The sequence below is a fragment of the Mauremys mutica genome, chromosome 6 (assembly GCF_020497125.1).
Source record: "Mauremys mutica isolate MM-2020 ecotype Southern chromosome 6, ASM2049712v1, whole genome shotgun sequence".
Classification (NCBI taxonomy): Eukaryota; Metazoa; Chordata; order Testudines; family Geoemydidae; genus Mauremys; species Mauremys mutica.
Window position 1 is genome coordinate 90,400,079 of NC_059077.1, and position 19,954 is coordinate 90,420,032.

At 41.0% G+C, this 19,954-nt stretch overlaps 1 protein-coding gene across 1 annotated transcript in view; it reads right to left on the reverse strand.

Annotated features, from left to right (window-relative positions):
* Positions 1-702: 702 nt before the first annotated feature.
* Positions 703-19,954, reverse strand: part of DOCK8 (dedicator of cytokinesis 8) — a 144,007-nt gene continuing 124,755 nt past the window's right edge. Inside the window, exons 41-51 of the mRNA XM_045020497.1 lie at positions 19,062-19,162; positions 18,546-18,738; positions 13,916-14,059; positions 13,031-13,162; positions 11,956-12,090; positions 10,588-10,677; positions 8,816-9,052; positions 7,200-7,343; positions 5,356-5,462; positions 3,912-4,082; positions 703-3,374 (exon numbers count right to left, since the gene is read on the reverse strand). Coding sequence (XP_044876432.1) covers positions 3,314-3,374; positions 3,912-4,082; positions 5,356-5,462; positions 7,200-7,343; positions 8,816-9,052; positions 10,588-10,677; positions 11,956-12,090; positions 13,031-13,162; positions 13,916-14,059; positions 18,546-18,738; positions 19,062-19,162 — 1,515 coding nt within the window. The 3' untranslated portion in view covers positions 703-3,313. The remainder of the gene's footprint in view (positions 3,375-3,911; positions 4,083-5,355; positions 5,463-7,199; positions 7,344-8,815; positions 9,053-10,587; positions 10,678-11,955; positions 12,091-13,030; positions 13,163-13,915; positions 14,060-18,545; positions 18,739-19,061; positions 19,163-19,954) is intronic.

Sequence of the window (19,954 nt, forward strand, 5' to 3'; positions counted from 1 at the left end):
AAGGAATCTTCCAGCAAATCAGGGAAGCCAGGACCTGCTATTTCCAATTTATTTTAATGAGAGGCTTTCTTCACACATCATAAAGGGCATTTTTTTCTTTCCAGTCTCTCTTAAGGTAAATTAACTCTTATTTTGGTATGGAATGCCACATGCAGCCTGGTAAGTGGGATGCATTCAGCACATAAACCTGGCCTTAACTCAGATGTCATTGTGCTGCAGTCTTTGTTTGAATGAACATGGAAACTGGGCTACATTCTCTCCACTCCCCACCCTTGCGACGATCCCCAGAACAATGTTGAGCTGCATTGATGGGCCAAAGTGCGGAAGCCGGGATGCTGCTTCCCCCCGCAATATATTCAGTGGAGCAGGAACTGTAGTTTCCAGGGCTTTCAGTCCAGCTCTTTTCATGGGCACTAAAGCACAGTTTTAAAAAGGAAGCCTGAAGCAAGTCACTCTTCTAAGCATCAGGTGTATAACAGCCATGAAAACCATGTAATGGACTCTCTGATTCTATAGAGTACAGGTACCCACCCACCCCAAGAGTAAATCCCTGCCCCATTGAAGTCAATGGCAGAACTCCCCTTTGACTTCACTGGGGTCAGGATTTTACCCTAAATGATTTTGTTTAAAGAGAATGAAAAGTTAGTTACTAGTCAAGCTTTGTTTCAAGGGGACACGAATAAAATACAAGGCACGCTAAGACAACTCTCAGGTTTTACTGAAACTTACACTTTATTGCAAAATGGAATATCAGAACTCAGTACTTTTACAATTTACACAGTTCAGCTCTTAAATATGCACATCGTGTTTCATTTTTGCAAGGGATGACGTACCCTTACTGACTGGTGAGCAATCAGATTATGTGTGGACTTAACAGCTCACCAATGTGAGCAAGGGATTCAAAATCTAGCCCTTATTAACTATTGTAGATTTTCTGAAGTATTTCTTCGACTAATAGACCTATTGTACAGGACCACACAATATGGAACACTTAGACACTCAAAACACAGTGCATACAACTCAAGCAGTATGCAGCATATTTGTAGGGTTCCCATGTTTTGATTGCCTGAGGTTTTTGTTAGCTAGCTGTAAATGATAAACATCTTGAGAACAGTGAAGCTGGATTGTGGGGTGGAGGAGGGGGAGGGGGGTCAGTGGATTGTGATCTTGAAGATACTTTGATCATCTTTCAGAAAAGGGTGTTAAAAACAATAATAAAAAGCACAATGCTGTGGCATGCCAAGAATCCATAGTTACCAGGCTGTGGGAAATTAACCTTCTGTTTAGTTTGTAAATGTTTCAAAGCAATTTAATTAAAGGAAAGCCACTCTCAGGAGGCATCTGTTGGCTTTTAATTTAATAGACTGTTTACTTACGTACTTCAGATGCTTTGGCTTCAAGATGCACAGAGCACCTACTCCTGAAATACTGAATTTTGCCGGGAGTGGGGGTGGGGCGGGGAAATAGTCTTACAGCCAAATAGTTTGTTTTTATACATCAGTACAAATACCAGTGTTTATTTAACCCATTCCTTTTCCTATCCTGGTGTGAATCTCTGGATTTGCCACAAATAACTTCAGAAACACTCCTTAAACTTTTATATATTTGTGCTCTGCTGTTGATGTAAGTGCTGGGGGAATGTACACATTTCAGAATGGGAAGATTGGAGATGCCCATGAAGGGTCAAAATGCTTTCAGTTCTTCTATGAAATTAAAAACAAAGGAACCAGCAATCCATCAGCCTGACTATCATTTATGCTTACACTGCAAAGCAGTGTGCAGAGTCCTTGTGTAAATGAGAATCATGCTCCATAAGTTTTAAAGAAATTCCACTGTCCCTTCTGAAATGCTTTGGCTGGGTGCGACTCTGAAAACAAAGTACGAGGGAGAAACCTTGGTTTATTATTTTTAAAAGCTCGTATTTTATTCACAGAACAGACAGCCTTTTATTCAAAGTATTTTTCTATTTCACATAATCATGTTAATCTTTTACTAAAAAATTACCAAGATGATGTAAAACTGAATTATACCATTAAATCCTGATGTTTTAAAAAGCAGCACTACTGTTTCCATAGAACTTAATTTAAAAGAATAAGAATTAAGGGAATCCGTGTGGTCAGCAGGACTGAGTGTGTGGATTTGGGAGATGGAAGTTCCTGCTTTCAAATCTTGGTTTTGACACTGTCTCACTAGGTGCCTTGGACAAGTCACTGCATATTGTTCTCTCTCTCTGTCTTACCCAAGAATAATAATACTTGCTTATTTCACAGAGGTGTTGTGAGGATCAATAGTTAATGTTTGTACAGGGCTCTGAATGTGCAAAGCACTATTCATTTATTATAAATATTTAAGTGCTAATTATGATTATGTCTTAAAACTTCACAAAGATGAAATGCGTTGTGGGCGATCCTCACCGTGCACTCCTGTAGCTCGTCTCTTTTCAGAGAGCTCTCTAAAAGAGCACTGTGTACTTAAGAGTTGCATCACGTATAGTTTAGCTCTGTACTGTTAATGTCAATTTTACTGAACATGACACTGGTTAAAAAAATCTTAGTCTCACAGAGAAGTAGCTCACATATTTAACTAAAACCATTTTTAAAAAGATCTATCTTTGAGGATAGGCAAGTTATGCAGAAATTACTGCTTGCTGTTTCTTGCCTTTCAAGCTTCACTGTGAGAAGCCTTGTAAGAAAAAGTCCTTTCTATTTTAAAAAATGTACATAGATTGCTGTGATACAGGGAGTATAAGTGAGCAAAGTTTACTGTAAACATTATACATCTTTCCTAGGGCCTCAATTCAGTAAAGCATTTACACACATTTCAATTCTTTCCTGTTTAGAACAACATTTAAGTACGCATTCAACATTCAGACTGCGTGGCAGTCCTGTGGGTCATGCTTAAGTGCTGTCCAGAACAGGAACCTATATGGGTAACATTCTCCAGTGCCCATAAGGCATACTGGATTGATTGTCTTGACACTTCACTCAAACCCCAGGAAGTTGTCTCTTTGTAAACAGTGATTGGCCCCTGCACAATAAAGTCAATTATTCAATTATCTATCCCTCATAATTCTCTGAACAATATTTTACAATAAATATAAAAGCAGCCTAAGTCAACCCCCTTTTCACCCTCTTTCCCACCCAATCCCCATTTTTCTTTGGTCCTGTACATTTAGTTGAACGCTCAGTGCGAACGGCTGAGAATGTGTACATGTTACATTGTGAGAAGAGTTTCCCAGTTTGCATAGCATTGGAGTATCCTCTCATAGCTGATCCACAGCAAATGGATCTTTCTTTTCTGAAGCAGACAGTCCTTAGATGTTCTGCGAAGACTGGGCTTCGTATTTCTTAAAACTAGAGTTACGAAAAGAATCCCTGAAATGAAATAAATTCATAAATAAAACATGGGATTGTCAATCACACAATGGGATATTTTAATACCTGATAGACATATTTGACTCTTTTTCCTTGACGCAAATAAGTGGTGTTGGAAAGAACAACATATTAGTAAGTATAAAGCATCCCACAGTTTATATATCTGGATCCTGGGTTTGCAACACGCAGTCCTGAAGTGAAATGATCACACTTATTTCATGATCAATAAACACGAGGTGCTGGAATATATATATATTTTTCTCATGTACCATGGGAAACGCCAAAGGCTTCAAATAATGAGGAGCTGGCGGGACATTTAATTACCTGTCTCTAAACTGATTCTTATATTAGTGTAAAAATTCTATCCATCCTTCTTCACCTTGTGGTACAGCAGCTTGAGCAGCACAATTAATACTTTATTCTATTTAATTTTGGGGCTGTACCTCAGAAGCAGAGGGAAGAACTGTCTCACATCTCACAAATAAAGAGGCACTCTTTTTGTTAGCATACAAACGGCATCCATTGCCCTAACTGTACCTTGTTGTACTGTGGACTTTCACTATAGGCTTATACAGCTCTGGGATTTTCCTCTCAATCATCGGCCGAAGGTTCTCTTTCAGCTTGCTATAGTTCTTTTTGAGTTCCAGCTGATACTCCCGCTGATCTGCAGTAATAAGGCGCTTGTTTTTCTCCACTGCTTCACCACATCTGTTCTCAAAATAAAGATTTAAAAACACATCGGTTAATTCCAACAAACACTTTAAAATTGTATTATGGTGAGTTTGTGTTAAATAAAGCAAAATTTCAGCCTGTCCAATTATTTGCTGCCAGACTCATACAGTCCTCTGATTATGAGTTTACCGTTTATTAGATATTAAAAATACATGAAAGAAATAAACACATTTCAATGACCATTGTGACACCAGATTAAATTTGTACTGGAGTAAATGGACGCAGCTCCACTGGAAGTCAGTGAAGTTGCCCTTATACGTAACTTGCACCCCAATGTGCATGCACACACGACTAGATGGTTCAATATTTGACTCTGTGAGCATGCAGAATAAGATTTCTATGCATATCGGGCAGTACACTCTCAAAGCAAGCACACACATCTGCATCCATGCAAATGTTCCTGCCTCCCAGGGCTGGTTGAAAAGTTTGTCATGGAACAGTTTTCTGCCAGAAAACACCGAGTCAACAAAACTGAGACAGGAATGTCTCAATTTAAACAAAATTTGACAAAAAGATAACAAAGTGCTTTGTTTTGACATTTCCAAAACAAAGTTCTTTGGAATTCTTGTTTGCTGGGAAATTTCAACTTTTCATTCTGATTTGGGCAGAAAGGAAACTGAACCGGGGGAGGGATAGCTCAGTGGTTTGAGCATTGGCCTAAACCCAGGGTTGTGAGTTCAATCCTTGAGGGGGCCATTTAGGGATTGGGGCAAAAATCTGTCTGGGGATTGGTCCTGCTTTGAGCAGGGGGTTGCACTAGATGACCCCCTGAAGGTCCCTTCTAACCCTGATAGTCTATGAGTCTATGAAAATGTTGGATTTTCCCACTGAATGGGAATTCTGAGTTTCCATTGACTAATACATGTATACATAGGCACAGGAACTATGGGTGTGGGGGGTTCTGCAGCATCCCCAGGTTTTACACAAGGCTCCACTCCCATCCCCACATGCAGGGTCTCTGCTGCCAACCCTGCACCCACAACTCTGCAACCTAGGCCCCAGCCTCAGCCCCCTTATCCATGCCTCCCTCTCCCAGAGTCACGGCCCTGCAGGGGGCATAGACAAGGGTAAGGGGTGGGGGCACAGAATCCTCACTCTAAAAAGTGTTCCAGCACCACTGCCTCTATATGAGGTGAAAATCTAGCTCCTGATGTTTACTGCATTGATTTGTATTATGAATGACATTAACATGGTTACAGTTCCACACTCCAGCTTCAACAGATCTTCAATTAGTTTTCCTTTCACTCACCTCATTATAAATTCTTTGAAGCATAATCTCAGCTTGTTGTGATGTCGGTAAAGTTTTGGGTCTGCTGGAATTTCTGCCAGGAACACCTGGGCTACCTCTAGTGGTCCCTTATAGGAATAACACAGTATAATATTACAAAGAACATAGTTCCTGCATTAACTGAAAAGGAAGCACAAAACTGATTTATTTGGTTAGAGTGTGTTTGGGTTTTTTTATGTCAGTGCTGGAGTGACAAAAAAAATCATATGTTGACATTGTAGCAGGAACCTGCCCTTTTAAGGCTTTTCCCTGACTGTGTTGCATGAAATACTACTTCTTTGCCTCCCTTTCTTTTCTTTGCCAATCCAGGGTTAGGCCAACATATTCTGTTCTGTTCTACTTTTGTCCATCATCCCCTATTGCCATTGATTCCTCTATGAAAAGAAAATGGATTATCTCCATCTGGAAAGGAGTGAACAGGGACTTTCCTACTGCCAAACTATTTTACATGGAAGATGCACAGCTACTACAGTGATGGGTGGCAATACAAAACTCCTAACATAGACGGTTAAGAACATGAAAAGAATGTTTTTTTCACAGTACAAAACAGCGTGTTCCTATAAGCAGTTCAATCTGGTGGCGGTTTTGGTGGAAGAAGAATCCATAGGAAATGAAGGGAGTAGGTCTAATTAGCAGGGGTAATCAATTATTTTTTATCAGAGGGGTAGCCCTGTTAGTCTGGATCTGTAAAAGCAGCAAAGAGTCTTGTGGCACCTTATAGACTAATGGACGTTTTGGAGCATGAGCTTTCGTGGGTGAATACCCATGGCATGCATCTGACGAAGTGGGTATTCACCCACGAAAGCTCATGCTCCAAAACGTCCGTTAGTCTATAAGGTGCCACAAGACTCTTTGCTGCTTTTACAATTATTTTTTATCAAGATCAAAATTTCTTGATCAAGATATAGTCAAGGTCCAGACTCCAGAGAAAATAATACAAAAATAATAACAATAATGATAATAATGAGTAAATAAAAAGATTTTATGGTCCATTCAAAGCGTCTGGTGGTCCGGATTTGGTCCACAGTCCACCTATTGACTACCCTGGATTAAGGGAACCAAGCTCTGCTGAGGCATGCTTAGGGCCTTGCTTTTTTCCTCTTAGTTTGTCTTCATAATGTTTGGTTTTTGTTAAGGAGTGTGTGTTGTAATAAACTACAGTTGAGGGTTGTAGGTTTTTTTGGTACTTTCTTACATGCTAAGAGTTCTGGGATTCTGGTGGCCCCCCAGCAGAGAGATTTACTCTTTGAGTATTCCCTTAAATGACTGAAGTTGATGGGATGGTTAGTGCTCTTGTGAAGGAAAAATCTCTCTAAAGATGAGTCAACTCAGTATGAGTAACTGCTTAGAGGTTCAAATGCATATCCATACATTAGCTGCACTCTCTGAATCCACTGTAACTGCGAAATTGGGCTGTACATGTAATGGGAACAGGCTGGTGTGAGAGAGCCAATATTTCTTGCTTCCAGTGGGGGTAAAAAATCCCTGTCTCAACATTTTAGCACTTCTGTCTTTGGTCAGAACAAGGAAATGCAAAGATTTACAAAAATAAATCACGGTGGGCAAAAAGTTATCCTGATTGTTCTGAACGTCAGAAAAAAAGCTTTCCCATCCCTAGTGGTTAGTCCATAAAGATGAGCAACAATGGGCAGAGTTCAAAGGGGTATCTGCAAGTAATCAGTCTGATTGGAAGTACTCTCACCAATGCAAGACAAAAAGAGGTAGAAGAAAGCACACTGGGGAAAAAAAGAAACACGCCAAAGGCTGTGCAGAAGATACATTATTTTGCTGAGCTTGACCTTTACCTGATTTACTGTGGCTCCAACAGAACCCTGCAGCACCATCTGGAGCATTTTGGCATCTGGTGGCTCCTGGTTGGTTGCAACAGCCAGTTCTAGTGTCTTCTTCTGCATGTCTTCAATAGCAACTTCAATTGGGGTTAAAATGAACTAATACAACGTAAGGATAGATGCATTATTGTCCGAGTAATACTTGTACCGGTATTACAGTTGTTACAGGCAATGCAGCTGAGTGAAGCTGTTTTTGTGCTGGATCACAGCCAGGGTGGTCAAAACCAGGACAGGGCCAGATTAATCTTTTGTGGACCCAGCATCAAACATATTTGTGGGCTCCCATGTAGTTTTTATGGGCCCCTTCCGAGTGTGGGCCCGGTGTGACGGTGCCATTGGTGCCATAGAAAATGTGCTACTGCCAGGATGGGGATGAAAACATTTATTCAAAAACAAAATAAGATATTTGAAGCCACATTTGATTGTGACCTCCACTCAGCCCATAGAGAACAAATTGGGCTAACATCAATGTACCTGGAATACCCTTGATTTGGTTTGTGTGGGAGGGGGCTATTTGTTAGTTTTATCCTTTTTGTCTAAACACTCAGGACCTGGGGCCCTGAACACAAGTGCTTAATTAGCTCACTTATGAGCCATAATAAGCCCGGATGTAGCAGTCAGTGGTGTTGCACCTGCATCTCCCCACCACCACCCAAAGTTATGTTTCGTAAATACATTTTTTGAAAGCTGCATTTTCTACTTTGGTACAATAATGTTTACAAAAGCTTTTTAAAAGTTAGTTTCTTTAGCCTATTTCTCCCTTTGCCTCGCCACCCCTTATGACTGCAAGTGAACCAGTAAAGTTACTGGGGAGGAGTGTGGGGAGGAAAATTGCTGGTGCCCATCTTTTGCAGGGAGAAAGGGCCACTGAGACACACACACACACTTTACCACAAAGGCTACCACAATCCAGCCTCGAGCCCCTACCCCAACCTTCACACCTGGGCTCTCCCCCATACCTCCTACTGTCCCCACCCTCACACAAAGGCTCTCCTGAATCTCCCTGCTACAGGCCACTCCCTCCCACTTTCACCCTAGGGCCGTCACCTCCCAGAGCCAACCCCCACCTTCAACCCAGGCTCTCCTATCCCTCCAGTATCACTCAAACCAGCCAGATTTAACCTCCTGTAAATTCTGAGTCAAATCCATACACCAGTAAAGTCAATGGAAAGACATCAACGGGCTTAGGATCAAGTCCTATATCTGCATTTATTTTTATTCTAGGTTATTGGCTTCCTGGCTAACATGGTCACTGTGCTTCCTACTTTTACAAAACTGCTATCCTCTCGTTCCCGTCACACCTCTTCTGCTATTATCCTTACAATGGGATGCTATGCGGAACACCTGTCTCCCCAATGCTCCAGAAGCCTGCAGGAGCATGCATTCATGCATCCGTTGACCTAATCTATGGCATTTCTATAGTGCCAGTAAGTGTACAATTTAACAGAAATGTAAACTTTCCTCACCTAGCACAGAGCTTGAAATCATCCCCTTCCGCCAACACCCTCAATCCCTATCTAATGGCTGAGCTCCATACTCATATTCACAGCTCTCACAAAGATGTCCATTACCTCTTCCTTTTGAATGACATTGATTCTGGTTTTGACATAGGGGAAAGCATGCATTGTGGTCAGGATTGTATTCCTCTTGTACTGTTCACTCAGATCACCCCTGGGGCGTCCATCCAGGGTGAAAGGGGTGGTGTACATGAAACGCCGGAGGCTGAAGTTCTTCTCAAAGTAGGTCACCCTGTCTTTCATTTCATACTCATCGAAATAGGGCTCCACAAATGTAATTTGTATGTAGGCCTGGAGGAGGGAGAAGGAAGAATCTTTGTTTTAGTGCCAAGACAAATGACTATGAAATAAATGGAATGCATGAAATATCACAGAGCTCCCAGTGAGATGGCATGTGCTAGAAGAGCACACAGGCTATGTTTTGTTTATTATTAATTTGCTCTCACACACAGCAGGACCTCTCTGATTCTACCACAGCTGCAATGACCTCATGTTGTCCAGAACCTACTCAGAGGCCTCAGTGTTCTGTACCTCCACTTTCCTTTCCTCACTTTGCATCTGTACCACTCCCCTTAAAGTAATTTGTTACTGACCTCAGAGGTGCAGGACTGGACTACCTAGGTGCTGAATATACACTTGTGAAACCCTGCTGACTTAAATGAAGTTGCAATGGTGTGAGAGGAGAATTTGGCCCATTGTGGGTTTAATCATTTGATTGAAACGTACCAAAGAAAACTAACATGTTGCCTCTAGGCAGTGACTATATGTTTTCCAATCAAGACTGCCCATGGACTTTATTTTGGGGCTGGGGCGGGGGAGAAGTCCTAAAGAAACCAAAATTCAGAACAGATAACACAAGTCTTATTTTTTCACTCATGTACCTTTTTTACTAATGTCAGCTCAATATAAACTAAGGAAAACAAGCATAGAAAGAAGAGAAAAAAAGAAATATGGAAACCACAAATATTAAACAAAAATGTAGAGTGGAGATAGATATAGTTTTCCACTAAGCCCTGGAAAGTGATCAGGATTTCCTATCACAATATGCTTACTCTGAACTCTGCACTGGCTGCAGATCCAATTCCACGTGAACTTCAGTGTCTTAGTCTTTATAGTGATAAACAGATAAGGATCTGGCTGTCTCAGAGACTGCCTCTCACTCCAAGCTCAAGCCTTGTCTATGTACCTTAGGTACTTATCTGACCCCCATCACTGTACAGCACCTAACAATCTTTAATGTATTTATCAACACCACACTCCATGTAATGCTATCATCCCCATGGTACAGATAGGGAACTGAGGCACCATGAAGCTAAGTGACTTGCCCACAGTCACCTAGGAAGTCTGCGGTACAGCAGGGACTTGAATCGAGATCTCCAAAGTCCTAGGCTAGTGCCCCATGCCATTGGACCATCCTTCCTGTCCTCTTGTGATGACTCTCTTCATACTGCATTCTGAAGTCTATTAGTCTGCTCACAGTAGCTCTTATGTAGCACTGTCCATCTAGACCTCACAAGTGCTAGTGCTTTTTATATTTGGAGAAACTGAAGCACCGAGGGGTGAAGTGACTTGCCCAGAGTCACACAGCAGGTCAGCTGTAGAGCAAGGAGGGACAGAGATCAGGGTGTCTGATTTACAGTCCAGTGCTCTATTCACTGGACCACGTTGCCTCCCCAGTTTGTTTACTGACACACACACATCTCAGCTTTACTTGTCTGAGTCAGCATTGAGGTCTCACAGGCAGCTCCGCGCTCTCCTTTTTTTCAATCACTCAGTGCTCAGTTCAGTTCAAAGCACACGAAAAGCTGGGCTAATATCTTCCGTACCTTATTGGGATGCAGCTTGCTTCTGTCTACAGGAGTGGAGTCTTTAATCACCTCCACAGCATCCTCCCCAAAGCACTGACCATAAAACCCCTGAAAAGGAAAAAATAATTATTCAGAGGTGATTTTACCCATCTGTAATGCAATGCAAGTCATCTGTGCTGCTCTGATCAAGACCAGGAGTTCTGGATGTAATGCAGTAAGTATGCTACAGAAAGGGTTAAAGTCTGCAGAGGGCTAGACCCTTACTCATGAAGTCCCAACACTGAATTGTTAAGTAGGGTATGTCTACACTTACAGAGTTTTTGCGCTGTAAGTTTCATCGGTGACAGGGAACCGGTGAAAGTAAAGCGCTGGTTTGTGTACTCACTCAATTCCTCAGGCGTCAGAGAGTGTTTACACTAGCAGCACTTCCATCGCCAATGAGAGCAGCACCGTAGGGCAGCTATCCCACAGTGCAGCTCTCTTGATAGGTCTTGTGGGAAGGGGGCAGTGAGCGGAAGGCATTCTGGGTCCCTGCTCAGTGCCCCATGCTGCCCTGCTTCATGTCCCAGCAGCCTCATTACTTCCTGGTTTCTTCCGTGGCATTTTTAAAAAAACCTTCTGCTGTCTGGCTGCTTTCCCCACCACATCTACAAACAAAGGGAAAGGGAGTTTCAAACTTCCCAGGGCTTACAGGGGGAGAGGCGGACTTCCGTGCGTCAGAGCAGCGGAGATGCTGGCCAGAGCGGCCACTTTTGGAACTGTGAGATATCCTCCGGAGGCCAAAAGGTGTTGACACTGCTAGAACATGTCTTCACATTCACAGCAGTGCAAAAAGAACAGCGGTAAGAGCTGTATGCCTCTCATTAAGGTGGTTTTCTTTTTGCGGGGAAACTTCTGAGTTTCCCCACAAAAAGTCATTAACAAGTGTAGACGCTCCTGCGGTTTTAGCACAAAAAAGGGATTTTTTGCACTTTAAATGGTAAGTGTAGACATACCATAAAAGGCAGAGTCCAGCAAAGGAGGGGAAAAAAGCAAAGAATCTGTCATTGCTGCCCTAAGCAAAAGTTCAAAAGGATTCAAAACAAAACTTGCATCCCCTCAGGTTAAGTCCCTGAATTCCTTATACAGGGAGGGAGGCCAACCACCTCAAGACATGGGACCACAGGGTAATGAAAATCCTAACATTATGTCATCCTGTTGTTAAAGGGGCTGCAATCCAAGGTATCAGATACACAGACACAATGATCTGAAATATAAATCAACTTGATTGACTTTTGTACATTACCACCACCTACAGCTGCTGTGCTGTGACTTCTTTATTCACCCTACTATTTTCTTAGAAAGCATAACACAAAGCAGGAAGTTATACAACTATGATCTCTTTACCTCAAGTCTGTGAGAAATCTCAGGAAGTTTAGTAATTGCAGGCTCTTTATAAACAAATTCCTGTTCATCTAAGTCCCCAAATTTGGATCCATAGAAACCAACACGGAAGTAAGTTCCAAACATTCGCTTTTGACCCTGATTGATAAAGAGGGGGAAAAATTACATTTAGCTTTTCTTCCCTTAAATATAATCCAATGTTGATGCCTTATTCATCTGATTTATACATGAGGAACCCCATGAACCTTAGGTTTGTCCAGATTTCAGAGCAAAATATGACACTATGTAATATCACCTTGTTTAACATAGCACAGTTCAATTTCCTATTAGAAAAAAAAACAACTATACAAGTTAAAAGGGGCACTGTTGATTCAAATTTGGCTCAAAGTTTAGGTGTTGTATGAACTCACTTTTGCAAATCTAAAACAACAGAAATATTTCTTTAAAAAAAATTCCAGTGGAAACATTTTAAAAACAAATATTAATCAACATTCAAGTATTTGCAACTCACAAAACTTTGTAGTATTGTAAAAATCCACGAGCACTTGAAAGTGACTAGAAACTAAACTGACTGATCTATTTTCATTGTCCAAACCAGGAGAAATACAGAAACAGTATGAATACTGAAAAGTAAATTAGGTTTTACAATTCTGTTTTTGTAATCTACGGGACTAGTAACACTGGCAAGAAAACTGTTTTTCTTTTTGAATGTGTGTGGCCAAATGAAATCATGCCTGCTTTCACCTGGTCTAAATTTTATCTGTGATTTTTTTTTTAACTCTGTGTCCCTTTAAAATATTTTGAATGTTCTATTAATCTCTTTTTATACATGCTGTTTATAATCCTCTCCCATCTCTTCATGTTTCTCTGAGTCATTATGTTTCTCTTCAGTGTAGACTGTCCTTAACAGGCAAGATCTAAATTACAACAACATGTAGTCCAAAACAGATGGAAACTCTGATGAGAGGAAGGAAGTCCTCCTGTTTGGTTGTATGGTCTTATCTTCACCATCCCATAAGCAAACACTGCAGCGCAGCAACACACAACTTGCTCATAGAGAACCCGCAGCAGCAGGTACCTTGTTAATAATGCTGTCGAAGGCTTTTTGAAGCTTGCTGTGAGTAGAGGTAAGCTTCCTGAAGTCTCGATGTGCTTCCAGGATGGGGATGACAATTTTGTAGACCTCGTTCACAGTTTCGTACAATCCCCCCTTGTAAGAAGGAATTAAAAAAAAAGGAAAGAAATTGATTTTTCATACACTATATAAAGAGATTGGTTCTTCACTACAGGCATTGTAGGACAAGTTATTTTATAAGCTCATATTTCTGATACGATGCCTGTTTTACCTTTTAAAAAAAATCAGTAAAGTGATTATGAGCCTATGCGAGTATAATTATATTACCATGTATTAATTTAGTAAAATGTCTTATCAAACATCCACAAAGCTCCTTAGTGATGTATACATGTGCTGAGCTGGATGGAGTTTAACTGCATGACTCTCTTTAAAGTAAATGAGAACTGTGAGGCTAAACTCTGACTGTGCTCTATATGAAAGTATATGGGTAACTCTTAGGGTCTACAGTCTATGCAGTATTAATTCATATTAATGAGGGCTCAGTTCACTCCTGGTGCAAACCAAATTGCAAGCTCCAAGCAGTGATCAGTCTGCCTGAGTTGGGGCACAGCAATCCCCCCTCCAGAAGTGGGCATGGCCAGCCTGGGAGCCAATACTGGTGGGGGTCGGTCCTACAGGAGCCTTGGCAGAATGTTAAACTTGCCAATCCCCAGGGATGAGTCCCACCCCACGCATCTACCCCTGAGGGCACAAGAAGTGAAAACTGCACTCTCTTGCACTTACAGGAGCGAGTCTGACCCAATGGCCAAAATCATCCCTGGGGTAACTCCATTATCTTCAGTGCAGTCATACAGGGATGAATTTGGCCCGCCCTGTCTATTCACTCACCGTGCTGAAGAGCTCTGCAGCTTGTTCCAGCAGCCCTACCAGGCCGCTCTCAGAGAAATACCTCCCAGAACATATCCCATCCTCATCTGGAGACAAAATATCATCCGAGACAGCAGATTCCTCCAGCACGTTGGAGGAAATATTCTGAAATAGATCACATCAGAGACCCCCATAGGGCTTGGAAACCAAAACCAACAGACTATCACAGAGGCATACCCTGCAACAGAGATTCTTCACTGACAAGAGCCTTAACACAACAGAAATAAAATAATAGAAGTCCCGCTGCTGGATACAAAGCTACCTTCCATCAAGAAGCTCTTATCACATCATAAACCCCAGCACTAGAGATCAAGGGGATTGTCACCAGAATCCCAACGTTTCCCTCCCACCTCACTATTTTGAAACCAAACTCCCCACCAGTCCCAAAATTCCCTCTGCAGGGGAGAGACTTCTAGGCAGCTGCATTTCGGGGAGAGGGGCGCTAAAGGTTTCCATGGTGTTGTGCTCATTTTCACTCTAACAACTCTTCCCCCTTGTCAGCTGAGCATAATTGCCTCCTCCATACATCCTTCCAAGCTTACATTTTCCATGCTTCATATCAGCCCAAAGTTTGCTAAATGGGTTTTGACTCCACTTATGCAAGTGCGGGAAAGTGCAATGCATAGGATGTTGCTTTAGAAACCATAATATTTGAATTCTTTTTTTACTTATACATGTTTGATTTCTCAATCTCAATGCTCCTTAATGGTATTTTACCGCAGGTAATATATTAGAGCCTGATCCTGAAGGTAAGTTTCCCACTGAAGTCAATTTCTTAATGGAAGATGTACTGAATAAAGCCTGCAGGATCAAGCATTTAAGTTTTTAGGCCACTTAGTAAAGTCTGGAAAATGCTTTGGCATCCATTTGAATGAAAAGCAACATATAAATGCAATATCATCATAATATTAGCATTGTTAAATTATATGTAAATACACAAACATAAAGACACCCCAGCATCAGTAGCTTTCAATAGCTGCAACAATTTCTAGCTTTTGATTTGTTTTTAATTGAAAAAAAAAGAAAGGTAAACTGAGATCATGTAGTCTCATGTTTTAACAGAAAGTGACATTTGAACTCCGTCTCAGCTGAGGAGAAATGCCAGCTAGCTGGCAATTTGAATTTGGGAAGGCCTTTTTCTAAAATGGCAAACACCAAGTGCCACTGCTGTTGATCTGACTTAAAGTTCTGATAGCTCATATTAGTCACTGCATGGGGATACTCATCTCCACTGCAGCTTTATGGGCACATTTTCATAGAGTCTGAGGTAAGAAGGGACCACTGTGATCATCTCATCTGTGATCATTTTTCCTTCTCTGTGGGAGAAATTCACTCTGTGCAGAGCACCCATACAAGGCCTGTGCGTAACTTTAGTCCCATTTAAACTATAACAGGGAGTCCAAAGAACAGAGTGGCCGAAATGGGACTTCAGTGACACACAGAGCCTGTGCTTTCCTTAGCACAAAGGGGAACTTCATTCTATATGATTCATATCAAACATTCATCAGCACTAGAATTTGTTGTTCTTATACACATTTATTTAAACTGCAAGGATTCAAAAATAATGGGAATTTGGAAGATATGGATAAACTTTTTTCAGCACTTTGCACTTTGTTATTAATTAATTTATCTCAGGATAGCCGTTAGAGGCCTCAATCGAGGTTCAGGGCCTCACTGTACTAGCCACACAAAGCAAAAGCCAATCCCTGAGCTAACGAGTTTACAATCTAGCTAACAAATGTACTGCACTTTTCATCCCAGTATCCCAATGTGTTTTCACAGGCTGTTTAGTGCTTGGAGTTCTACTGTCCTTTATGAGCACTTTCATGGGAAATTTAAAAGCACTCGGAGCAGTGATTTATTAGAAAGGGGAAGCCAAGGAAATTGCAGCCATCAAATTATCTGTTCATTGGCTCTAAATATTTTCCCACAGCCCCTTTCTATTAGCTAGGAACTGTAGTATCTGAGCACCTCTTCTATACACTTCTGTGATTTGCGTTATCTTTTGAGAAATGTATGCAGGACAACATTCCATTAACTTTGGTCTGCAGCTTTTGTCTTGATCTGCTAGACTTTGGTGTGTCTCCCTACCTTCTATATCTAGGAATTTCACAAATAAGTTAGAGAGAAAGTGGGTGAGGTAATTTCTTTTAATGCCTCAACTTCAGCTAAGGACAGAGACAGGCTTTTGAGCTTACACAACACTCTTCTTCACCTCCATGTAAGCTCAAAAGCTTGTCCCTCTCACCAACAGAAATCGGTCCAATAAAAGATATCACCTCACCCACCTTGTCTCTCTAATTCCAATGGGACCAACATGGCTACAACAGCACTGCATACAACAAATAAGTTACTGATTCAGGGCCTGATGATCCTGAATATTTTAGCATTCAGGCAACACTTTGGGTAGCTGTATCCAGTTCCACACTCACATAAGCTGCAGAATTCCAAAGCTCCTGAACTTGCATGACCCTAACAGCAGTTTATTTAACCCTTGCTGTACCCTTCTGGATGTTTAGTGAAGCTTACAGACCAACAGAAAAGTTTCAGTTCTGAATAATCTACAATCTTTTTCAGTCACATATACTTCAGTTTTCCTTAAGAAAAGCCAACATTTCTAAATAGCACAAACTCAAGGGGCTTGATTTTCATTTATGCTACAAACATCCTGGTTCAGGGAGTATAAAGTGGCCTTAAAGTAGATGTAAATATAATTTACACTCCCTTTGAGTCCCCTTTACTCAGTGTAACTGACAATCAGGCCCAAGATGAATTCTGTTGAAGGAAAGATTTTAGGGCCCATAATGCTAATGAGCTATGTATGTGCATTCTGACAATAGACTGTTCTGTCTTGCATAGCATAAAGAGTAAATGTGATGCTACTGGTTCATATAAGGGGCTGGGAATTGGAATTCAAGACTTTAATGATTGTGTGAGGGACCTAGGGAAAGTCATTCAATCTCTCTCTGCCTCCGTTTACCCATCTGTAAAATTGGGATAATACTACTGCTGACCTAACATAATATTTATATACTAATATTTTACATTTTTATAGCACCTGCCATTCAACAGCTCAAAGTACATCACAAACATTCCTTAGATTGTAAACTCTTTGGCATAGGAAGCGTCTTTTTTGCTTTTGTATTTGTACAACACCAAGCACAGTGGGGTCCTGGTCCATGACTAGGGTTCCTAGATGCTCCAGTAATACAAATAATAACAATAATAAAGCACTCTGAGCTGACAAGTATTCTCATCTTTCTTGTTTTATAGATAAGGAAACAGAGAGCGATCCAGTGGGTGACTTACCCAAGATTACATAATAAGTCTGAGCCCAGGCTCTGAATGAAATCCAGATGGTCTCACTAATCTTGTGCTTTAGCCACAAGATCATCCCTTCTACTCTCAGCCTTACCTCAGAGGCACTGCGAGGCTTAAGTAATGTTTGTAAAACGCTTGGAGATCCTCACATGAAAGCTCAGTAATAATACCCACCACTTTGCTTTTTTCCAGAGCAAACTGAAACCTCAATTCTGCTCAGATAAATGGCAGTGTCACTGAGAGGTTTCTAGATCCTTAAGCAAGAATATTTTTCATTACCTCTCTACTACAGAGCACTATGGCTCAACTGTCCTTTCTCCAGACATGTATTTTGATGAAGAGCAGATCCACCTGGGATGCTTCTAGACACTATTTGCTGTTGATAAGATCAGTGGATTCTAGCTGAGTAAATGAGACAAGATTTCCTACCAAATGAGGATATGGAATACCTTTGGTGTGTCTCCCCACCTTCTATATCTAGGAATTTCACAAATTAGTTAGAGAGAAGGTGAGTGAGGTAATTTCTTTTATTGGCTCAACTTCAGCTGGGGAGAGTGACAGGCTTTTGAGCTTACACAGCACTCTTCTTCACCTCCATGTAAGCTCAAAAGCGCAAGACAACTGTAGAAATCCTAGGTTGGACTGACACTTTTAAGGAGGCCTCTCTCCTATTGGTGCACAGGTAGATAATTCATTTAAATGAATGCTAGTTACATGTTAAGAAAAGCCACATGTTGGTGAGAGATTAGCCCTTTATGTTTAGAATGTTTTCTGTGCATCTGATTCAATTAATAGGCATGAGTTGCCTACAAAGGAGAGGCTTACTTGCTATATTTTGTGGCTGCTATGTCATTCAGCTACAGACTACATCTTAGACATTGAATATACCTAAAATTGGAGCTACCCATTCAGTAATAATATTAATTTTCATTCTAAAGTATTCAAAAGTGCTTCAGAAGTTAGATATCTACCAGATTTTCAGCTACTTCTGGGATGGAAGCATTGTCTGACAGCCTACGGCAAAACTATGAAACAGTTTCAGCTACTCCAGCAGTCTAGCGACAGTTGGTCCCAACTCAGTGTTAAGCCATGAGGTCTGGCCGCAAACTAAGGTCTTGGGAAAAGGGGTACATTATACAACTGTTGAATGTTGCCTTCTAGATAGCCCATATGTGGATTCGGTTAACTGGCTCTGATTAGTGCCAGGCGACACCTCCCCAAAGTCACTAGAAGAGTACACAGACACAGAAAAAACGCATATTCTTTCCACCTGAAAGCTGACGCTGCCCACTGGCAGGTACTTGTGATCCTCTAGCATGCTGAGGTATTCCGCAACCAGAGCAGCAGCATGGACCAGGCACATGGCTGCCTCAGTGTAGCACTTCTTCTTGGCGTGTTTCTCTGCCATGTTCTGTAGCCAAGTCAGCCTCAAGTCAGGTGATGTCTGATACCCTTTGGCAATTCTAGCAATACAGGTCAAGAAATAGATTTGAATTGGTTTCTTTTCTTTCTTTAAAAAATACATATCTATCTTCATAACTGCTTACAATGTGCATATTGCATCACAAATGAAATTGAAAATTGGCTAACAAAAATCTTTAAAAATGTAGAGAATTGACTGGTGCACTTTGTATGTTATATCACAAGGAAAAAGCTCCTTTTGTCTAAACACTACACCTGGAGAGCTTGTCGGTAAGAAATACTTGGGGATCTCTCTCAAAACCCCACAGGCCCTTTGTATTTGCTTCATTTTAATTCATTCAACAGCAGCATGAGAAGGTTTCACCTGTACATGAGATCCATGAGCATCTCTGGATCTTCCTGAAACTCCCTCATTTTCACCGTGTCTGACAATATACTGTTCAGATTACGTAGCAGCTCCTTCACCTGGAGATACACACACATGTTTCAGGGTTTGATTAAAAGTTCAGCATCAACACAAGATGAGTTATTGCTTACTCTATTAACTGTTGGCACAAAGAAAAGTCACAATGCAGGATCGTGACAGTGCAGACTTTACCAGTCAACTAACAGATCAATGACATGGCAAAAGACACACACGCTCTCTCACACACACACTGTTTATCAAATCAAATAAAACAAGTCCATCTCCTTTTGTTCATGAACTCTATAATACGTATTCCTAAATGGAGTGCAACTTCTGGTTCAGGAAAATTGCAATATATTGTTAAACAGATGTTTTTGCAATTCTTAGCACCAGATGTTTCATTATCTCACAGTTAGACATGGTGGTTGCTAGTAATGCAGTCACTTCCTTATGAACTGAAAAGAGTGGGATTTTTTTTTAAACTAAGGTTTCCATATACAGCTGTCTTACTCTGATAATGTGGAAAATGACAGGTTCCCATTTCTCGTGATGGTTTTGAAATCATCATAATTTATAAAGCGGGATGCATAAAAGGGGAAATTTGATTAGCCAACATGTGTGCCAAACTGTTAGTGAAAGCAGGGTAACTCAAGTGACCAGGAATAATTAGAGATGCTACCTGTATATTTTATTTAAAAATAATATATTCCTTTTATACAGGAACTGTTTGGATAGCTGGAAGAACTTAGCTTTCAGTTTCATAACTCAAAACACACAAAGAAGTGCAAATACCCTAATTGCATACCTTTTAGGCAGTTTCCTTTAAAATAAGGTTTATGTCATTTTTCACT